This window comes from Gasterosteus aculeatus, chromosome 17 (assembly GCF_964276395.1).
Source record: "Gasterosteus aculeatus chromosome 17, fGasAcu3.hap1.1, whole genome shotgun sequence".
Taxonomy (NCBI): Eukaryota; Metazoa; Chordata; class Actinopteri; order Perciformes; family Gasterosteidae; genus Gasterosteus; species Gasterosteus aculeatus.
In genome coordinates this window covers 9,993,015-10,002,460 of record NC_135705.1, presented here as the reverse complement: position 1 = coordinate 10,002,460, position 9,446 = coordinate 9,993,015, and the positions used below count along the sequence as shown (strand labels likewise).

The 9,446-nt window shown below is 44.5% G+C and overlaps 1 protein-coding gene across 1 annotated transcript in view; it reads left to right on the top strand.

Moving 5' to 3' along the window:
* Positions 1 to 407: 407 nt before the first annotated feature.
* tex264a (testis expressed 264, ER-phagy receptor a) overlaps positions 408 to 9,446 on the top strand; it is a 47,858-nt gene continuing 38,819 nt past the window's right edge. Inside the window, exon 1 of the mRNA XM_040203396.2 lies at positions 408 to 984. Within this exon, the coding sequence (XP_040059330.1) occupies positions 727 to 984 (258 nt within the window). The 5' untranslated portion in view covers positions 408 to 726. The remainder of the gene's footprint in view (positions 985 to 9,446) is intronic.

Genomic DNA, 9,446 nt, shown 5'->3' with positions numbered 1-9,446 from the left:
CAATGTCGTTTGAACAAAACATCAGTGTTTGAATCCCTAAAAGCAGCACTGACAACTGTCTGCAAGCACCGACCTCCTTCCGATAAATCCCTTACATCATTTATAGAGCACAGAAATCAGTGAAAGAACAAATAATTCAATGAAAACAAAGAAAATCCCCGTTTTTTTTCTTTTTTTCTCGATGATCGCGCTGCCCTGCTCTTGGGTTGAACCACAGTAACGAAAATAAGGGATTCATTTGCTATAAAAGCACACGTCGTTCGCCTCAGCTACGGCTTTCGTTGATCTGTACGAATCAAATGTACTTGTTTATATATTTATCATGTTCACACTTCATATGACGGTGGTGTTATTAATACAAGTAAGCTAATCATTTACAAACGTATTTACGCCCCCCCCCCCGGTACAGGAGACAATGGTCTATCCAGGAAGCGTGTCCTGTGTTTGGGGAAATATCGTAAACAAACCGTCTTTTATGTCAACTTGAACGAGCTTTTTATTTCTTCATTTCAAGTCATTGCGTCCGAGAATCCTCAATTCAACGACGTCTTTCGAACAGCCACGTTTGTCCTTTCCCGTCGTGTTCAACCACAGCGTTTCTCCCGCTGTGTGACCCGGACGAGGAACGCTCTTTTGGGCTGGACCGATACACATATCAACGTTATATATTTCCCTCTTTTTTTGTTGTTGTTGCATTTTGCACGTCTCTGCACTTGAGAAGAAACCATGTCTGATTTCATCCTGGTGTTCCTGTTGCTCGTGCTCCTGCTGTGTCTGATCGTGACGGTGGTCGGCTTGCTGCTGTACTCGGGACTCCTGAGTGATGTGATCGTGAAGACCGGGCCGCCTCCTGTCAGAAATATCACCATCGCTTACAAGTTCAGAGAGGGATCGTACAAGGACAGCGGCGCCGCCTACACGGAGAGCTGCAGCATCGGGCCGCAGCTGAGCACCGTCGGTGTCTTCTACGATGACCCCAAACAGGTGAGGGGACCCCCACCCCCCCATCTGACAGTCCGACCGCACACTTGACCTCGTGACGTAACCACACAAACACAATGTGCTTTATTCCCCATAAGATGTTACTGATTGTTTTGACCTGCGCACAGACTTAAAGGTGACAGAAAGGCGGGGGGTGGGGGGGCAGCAACACTCCTTTCATAAGGTCTTGGAGATGAGAGAGTATTAAGTTACATAAATAGCTGAAAGTTGCCGTCTTACAATTGCGTCTTTTTTTCCAGCACAGAGTCCAAACCCCAAATTCACATACTGTTCTATATGCCCAAAAAAAAGTCAAGAACAATCATATTTGACAAGTTGAAAGAAGCAGAAGTTTGGCTTTTGTTCTTTAAATACTCTGTTTCACTATAATTCCTCCAAATAATCAATTAATCAACTTGATTTGCTCTAAAAAGTTATAATTTTACTGAGTTTCCGACGTGGTAGTCTATTTACAGAGAAATTGTCCTGTCTTAAGGTATTGTAGATTTGATATGGAAATGCAGTGTGCAGTATACTGTAATTTACCATCTATGGCTCAAAGGGTTAAATGTACAAGTGGCCTTTTGGAGGAACTGAGCCTGGATGATGAAACCAGTCAGCTGATCAATGCCACGTTGCACTGTTGACATTTATTCCCCTCTCATCTGCGGTTCCAGGTTACTTAGTCCGCTTCTGGCTCAAATATTGTAACCAGACTCCAAACAATAAGGGCAAACACAGCCTACTCACATGCGTCCGAAGGCCGCTGATGCATTTCTGCGTGTTCCCTTATTGGTGTAATCCAAGAAGTTATGAAGTTAGTCACAAACCAGCTGAAAAAAGCAATGAATCTCCCTTTGTCGTTTAGATCTTTATCAAAAACCCCAACCAGTGTTTCATATAATTTGGTCATCGCCCAGCTGAGATCTTTGGCTGTCTCCTTTTTTCATTTCACATTTTGCGGCTCATCACAAGTTGTTTCTTATTCAAGAAGAAGAAATGTGTTCACAACAGCTGCTTGTTAGACGACGGGGATGGGAGCACACACACATAAACTTCTAAAGTTAACAAAAACACACAGATTATTATTTTCAGGTGATTATACAGACTAAAGAAAACATACTTGTTGATATTATGTTTCATTCAATCCCCTAAAGGCTAAAGTACTGGTCATTTAAGTCAAATAATGCATGTCAATTACTAAAGAAGACTAAAGAATGTGACCCACTTTGTAATGGTCTTTTCTGCTCAGCACAGCCAGTTTGTCTGTAGCACACTGTCCTTTTTTTCAAGTAAAGGCTTTTAATGGAAACCCAGACTGTGAGTCACACCAGTGGAAAGTTGTGGCAGAAGGCGCATTGACAAAGTTTTAAAAACTTTTCCGCTGTCCTCAGAATATATGGAGAGTCTTGATTTAAGTGGCCATTACAGGATGTTCAGAAGTTTCTGTAGGGTACAAAGATTTTTGTACAGATATGACGACTCAGCACTGGGGTCTGTGTTTTATTTTCAGACAACCTAGAGATGCATGGGCCTGTGCCTTTTTTATGGTTCTTAGTTTAAGCGCCCCCATTGACAGCCTTTGGCATCTCTCGGTGAGCTTTGTCAAGTAACTGTGTGTCTCATACTTTGGGTTTTCTTTATCTGGCTTGTGACGTGAGAATGGACATTTGTTTACGGCCATGAGTGAATACTCAGCACACACACGAGCAAACTTAAAATGTGAGGGACTTTGGCCGTGACTCAATTTCTACTGAATCTTGTTACTTGTTTTTATGTGACTCAGTGGCGAGCTCTAATGCGCAATTAAAGAATGTAAATGTTTCAGAGGGATCAGGAAGTCAACTCGTGCTGCTGCTTATGCACGACTCGCACCACGCTGCATTTAGTCTCACTTCTTGAGGTGCATCGGGTTTAAACAACACCAAGCAAAGGTTTATTAAACCCAGAATACAAGGAAGTATTCATGAACCACTAAAACAGTCCTGTTCGCCTCTTTGCTTTCTGCGCACTAGAGGGCAGTGTTGACATTGGAACGGATTGTTAGGACCTCGTCCTAAAAAAAACACATTGATCTTCATAATTCATTCATTACTGTGTCATTACTAGTGTGACTCAGCCTCTTATAATTAATTCAATCAAAAATGGATCTCGGATCTAGACGAGTGGCTGGGTGTTAATTAGTCACTGTGACTTTTGGATTTTCTAGTATCACCGGTTTTACAACAACATTTGCATTCAACTTGCGTTGAAGTTGCGATATGATCACCGTATAATTACCAGTAGCTCTCTCTGACCCGAAGACCGGCATTCAGAATGATCCACAACCGCTGATCCAATGAATGAATCCACTGGATTTCAGTTTAGCCGGTCTTCTGTTCTAGTGTAGAAATCCGATGTATATTTGGGAAGTCGGACATCTCCAGACGGCTGGAGAGTGGAATGTTTGAATCGATTGCTCGGCGCTGGTAAAGGCGTGTGGTCGACATCCTCGCCTCCCTCGGTTGATGATTGTGTTTGAGGCGACACCATTATTTAAGGTGGTTTTGAGGTGCAGTGTGTAGGACACGGTGACATCTGAGGTTCTAGGTTGCAGGCTCCACATTTGCAATCAACTGAAACTGAAGAGCCAGCGTTTAGTTCGTTCTGGACTGCCGAAGAAGAGGCCGGTTCCTTCCAAGGTATTGAAAAAATCTATGATTCTCACTTTCAAACTGCTGCTTTTAAAGAAATACAAACAAAACAAATTTTACATTTAACAAAAATCTAAACCAGAAAGGAAATGTGTGCGACCTGACCTTTCCTCGGTGCTGATACCTCGCTGTGGAGGTGTGTGTCTCTGCGCGAGGCCCATTGGACCCACAACAGTGAGAGTTACACTTTAAACACTGACAATTGCCTCACGCTGCAGCGTGGCTCTTACATGGATAATTAGCAAACTTCTAACTCAATTCCTGGGTTTTGCACTTTGTTATGGCGAGTTAAAAATTTCTACAGGAGCAAAACCCATTACTGGGAGTGGACAGCGGTGACTCATCAAAGGCCAACACGAATAAACTATAAATCACCAGAGTGTAAGCATCATATCACACATTCATTATAAGACAAATGCACAAATAGACCATTTGTTTGATCACTGTGTTGCTGTAATAGAGACGACCACCTTCTGTCCGTACCTGGTAGATCTGCACAGCTGCCTCTGACACGGGTAACATGAATCGTGTGTGTATGAAGGCTCAACCAGAGCTGCTGCTTGCTTCATCCTCTGATCTACTCAATTTCCACTTTGTTTTAGCTTCTCCGGCAAACCCTCTCGGGGCTCCCTGTGATGAAGACTCGAGGAGAAAATGAAATGTCATGTGTAAACGTGTATGGGAGTGGCGGTGAGAGATGGGGCGACGTGTTCAACTGCCCCGGGAAGAGGGGTATAAATTGGTAGGAGTGTGACTCACCTTGAGAGCCTCGCAGTGCTCCAATTCATCAATCGGAATTTCAGATCACAGCGCCGAGCATCGCCGCACTCCCCGTCAAATCTATTAGCATTTTACTGCCGCTTGTCTCTCCGTCGACAGCAACGACGTGAAAGGGGGGAGGGGGGGGGGGGCTTCCGGTGAGGAGTTGTTGCTTTTTGAAGGTGGATTATAACATGAGGAATAAATATACTGATACTACCCTGAAGTCTGGTCCCACAGGACTTCAAGTCAATATTATGCGCGGTTGTGGACATACAGACTCTCCCCGTAGTAAAGCACCCCATTAATGTTTATGGACATCTCAGTGAGATACTGCAATATGAGAAGGCTGGAATCCAGACGGAATCTATTAAATGGGACACAACTGTTGGGTCTATTTTTAGGACGCCGTTTTCATAAAATGCAATGTAGAAAGGACGCCGTTAATCAACACAAGCTGTCGGGCTACGATCAGGCAGTGAAATAAGTTCGGGGAAGAATGCCTTTAAATCATCTGCGCCATCAATCCTCTGACACAAATTCTCTCTTCAACCAGTGTTACGATGCGCAAGATATTGGGTTTGCGCGGGCAAATATTCATCGGAGAGCGGGGCGGTGGTGGAAGTCAGTTGGAACATTGGTGGAGGAGGAATTAAGCCAATCCAGAGGAGCGGCGGGTTTATTCATATCTCCTTTCAGGGAAGATTATCTCCCTGCGCTGTGACATCTGGCTGGAGTGCCACGCCATGTCCAGCTGCCAAAGGAGGGGTGGACCAACCCGACGACTGCGGCGGAGGAAAACGGAGTCCTGCCCCCAGCAGGCTGCTGATCCACGCCAGTAGCTGTACACGGCAGAACTCCCAGGATGCCATGTGTAATTACCAGCTTCGTCTGAGCACAGCCTAAAGGCACAGTGCTGCACAAAAGGAAAAAAACAGATTTCCACTGGCTCCGGCCTTAAGGGGCCATTGGCTTCTCATCACTGCACATTATATTTGTTATTTGGGTTTCTTTTCTAAAGGGGCACATATTGAGGTTTCGAATAGGTCTTCATGTTATTTTCACCATTACAAGTGACGGGGCATTCAAGAAGCTTAATGTTCCCTCAGACAGTGCATTATTTCTCCCAGCATAGTAACCTGACCCTCGCTGTTCCCTTTCTGATCTCATCTACATTTCTTTGGGTCAACATGTTTGCTCATTTGCAGCAAGCAACCCATCACAGCACACCTGAGGTCCCAGTGCCGAGTCGCTCTATTTTTCTTTCATTTTCCCTCCTGCTGACTTTGTCTCCGCGGCCTCGTCTGCCTGTCGGAGGCCAAGCGGCGTCCAAGCAGCTGGGGCGGGTTTAACGCTCTGACACACTGAGGCAAAAGATGCGTCTTGTTGAGATATTGCTCATCACGCAGTCTTCCCTTCTTCTTGCTCCACATGTGTCAGGCTTGTTTGTGCCATGAACGCCTCACATCTCTCAGTGCTCCAGATATGATGTGAAAATCACACTGCAAACTGCTGAACAGATGAGGAGCTCTCCAGCAAAGGCATTAATGTCTGTTGTTTGTGTGATAAATGCATCAGATGCATTTTGTACCACGGGCTGAAATTGTTGCCGCCGTTATGTGCTAATTTCTGCCTTCGTGTTCTTTATGAAGGCGGCATTTGCTGCTTGTCATTCTGCTCTGCGGACGTTTATGTGAAGAGGGCCAGAGAGGCCCAATGTTTGCAGACTTATTGCTGACAGTGCAGTGAAAGACTGAAAGAATCGCAGCTCTCTAAACTCCATTATGGTAAAGCCAGTGTGCCGGGAGCTTGAAGGGCAAATTTGATGTTTGGATCATATTGTTTTATTTCAATGACACTTTAGTTGTTGAATGGCATACTACAAAGCAGCCTGTAAAACTATACACACACATATATATATATACTGAGAGAAAATGTATTTATTCTTTTGAAGTTCTTTCTTCCTGCCTTCAGGTGGCTTATGTGGGTTCTTTAAAGAGGGAGCTGATGGAATGCTCTTTCAATTTAAATCGCTCTCTCGCTCTGCTACTTTAGCTTCGCACTCTGGCGATCAGTCGCTCGACGGTTGCGTTTTAATGAGCGCGGAGGTCAGGCACGGCGCGGTATGCTAATTGGGATCCCGCAGTGAACGCAGAGCGGTGTTTCCTTGCCCTGTTTGTCCCCGTCGCCGCCAACCCGCTACCTCTTCAGAAACGATCCATTTGTAGCCGGGACCAGCTCAACTCCAACCGGTGCACACTGAGTGGTGTAAGAGGCAGGCAGGAGGAGATGAAGAGAGTAAATCCTCATTACGTGGCTGCTAATAAGGAATTACCACTGTCAGCTATACCTTTTTTATTGTTGGAGTGCTCTCATCCATCAAAAAAGGTCCCTGAAGCCTCAAGCAAAGAATTGCTTTTGAAATTACGTTATTTCCCAACAGGTCCCTGGAGACCCGTCTCAGGGGAACAGAACCATTTGTGATGGGAAGCCGTTTTAGGGTCCCACGGGCCACAACAGAAGTTGGCTTTATATTTGTCCCTCCCAATTTAACAGGCTTACTTATAGGGAGATATAGGAAATTATTGTTTGTCGCACATAAAATCAGCAGATAAATATTAATTAATAATTTTGTGTGTCTTGTAACTAGATTGAATGCGCATTCAGCAGAGTTTACAAGTCCCTGTTTACTGAATTGGGTTTTCTGCAGCTCGCTACAGAAACCGTTACAACGGTAAAACCTCCACAGTCTTCCTATTATCGGGATCTTTGCTTCTCACCCGGGCCCATCAAAAGCCCCAGTCTGCTCTCCTCGCCTACCTGCGGGGAATGGAATCACGCGCCGGTCTCACAAAGTCCAGCTTTGGCAGCAGCTGACTGTTAGAGCTCGACCGCCCAGCGTGGGCAGCATCGGAGAATTTACACCTTATTTGTGGTGAATTTCAGATACAAATAAAACTTTGGATGGGGGAAGACAAGACAAGTCAAGCACATAGCGGTGTTCCTCTCCCTCCTAATTGCCCATATACTCTAGGGAGGGGAGGGGGGGGGGGGGTGTTATCTGTAGGGAAGCAGAGATGAGATGCAGTCGGGGCTGCTGTTTGTTCTTGCCACTGTGTAGGATGTGAATGATATCATTAGAGAACTACTGGTTCGGCTGACACACTGTAGTCTATCAGTGCGGAGAGCACGAGAAATGGCGAGATGGGGAGACACTGAAGCGAGGCCGTGGGTGGACAGTTGTTATATTATGTGTTTGAATGGGTATTCTTTTGTGTCTTATCATAGAGCACCAGTGTTGACAAGGAGTAGTTCTGTAAACGAGGCTCTTTGGCAGCCAACACGCTCAGTGTGTATAAGACGTTTAGGTAAAAAAAAGGACAAGAATAAAAGTTTTGAGTCAAATTGTATAATATGGGATAACAAGCTGGCTAATAATTTAATGTTAATGTAATGGGAATCACATGTTCATGATATGTTCATGTTGTGTTATTTTCTTCATAATTGTGTGTGATCCCAAGAAGAACCTGATGAAAAACTGATCTTCTCTATGATTGAGTTTGGTTAATAGATTTGTACGCGTGTGTGTGTGTGTGTGTGTTTTTAATACATTTACATTTGATGTGATGGCTAGAGTCCCAACAAGAGCTTGTTTGTTTTGTGAGGCTCCACTTAATGCAGCATGCACACTGGATCCAGCAGACTGTAGGTGGGAAAATACCTTCATGTCTCTTCACAGGGAAAACAAAACCGGCTTTATGTCGCTCCGGTGGTCTTGGTAAGTTCTAGCTTATTGTACACCCGAATACCCGTGTTCCTAAAAACATTCTTTGAAAATGTCCTCTATGTGGATTATTAATCAGAGTCTGCTTACTAAATAGAGAAGTTATTTCTTTACCCACAACAACGAGGCACGGTTAAAATAGATATATCTTCATTGTCACATGCCTCTAACGACAATGCTCACACGGCCATTGTGTCTGCCTGTATTCACAATGAGTCATTGCTTCATTGCGAATAGATCGTATGTCTCTCCCGTTGCCTTCAGTGAATAAGTCCCTGTCAAAAGCAGGTGACCCGTGCATTCTGTTGAACATGGTTGCAAGGGGCCGTGTCAGGTGACAGCAAAGATTATCTGCTCATGCTCAAGAGGCACTGTCAGTCATTATTATTACCCACATGATGCAGACGTTAGGAGGCACGGAGGGTTAGGTTGGGCTGCTCGCATAGATTCATCTCAGCCAGGGAGACTCACTGGCCGCCAAACTAAGCTCACGTACGGCACGAAGGCTGCTGTATGAACAAAGTGGGACCCTGGAAAGAGTGAAGTGCCGTAGCAACAGGATGCGGTCAAAATAACCCCGAATGTGAGAAATGCGATGGAAGGGAAGAGAAGGCTGTGGCGGTTAGATGTGATAATTGTGCGAGGATGCCAGGGACATGAAGATGAGTGTTGCCGACTCCCATCTGTGTCCCCTCAGTGCCAGCCATTCGCAGACGCCCCGTGTCACAGAGCACAAACCAGCAGCGAGTCTCAAGGGAACGTTCCAGGGTTTTTGTCTGTTTTATCTCGTTTAGTTCAGATCGTATCGTAGGTTTTTTTTTTTACTTTAAGAGTTGTCCTGCCTTCCATGTTGCCACTAGTTCCCAGTTTTAAGACCAACAAAAAATAACCTGCTAAGAAAAAACTCAATTAGAAGGAAAAATGAATGGGGTCCATTATATATATTGTATTATATTTTTCTGCATGTAACTGGTGCATTCTTTTTTTATCATCATCAATATTATTGGTACTTCTCATGTCTAAATTAATTCCTGTTATACATGTTGTCTATGCCTGGCTTGGAAACTATCAAACATGTCCTTGCTCAAGTACAACCATATAAGAGAAAAAGTGTACGTAGGTGATTTATTCTTTATTAAATTGACAAAAATATGCAAAAGCCTGTGCAGTCCTTTAACAGCAGCTCCCACTCTCCAGCCGAAGCTCTACAGACAGATATGCAAACATGT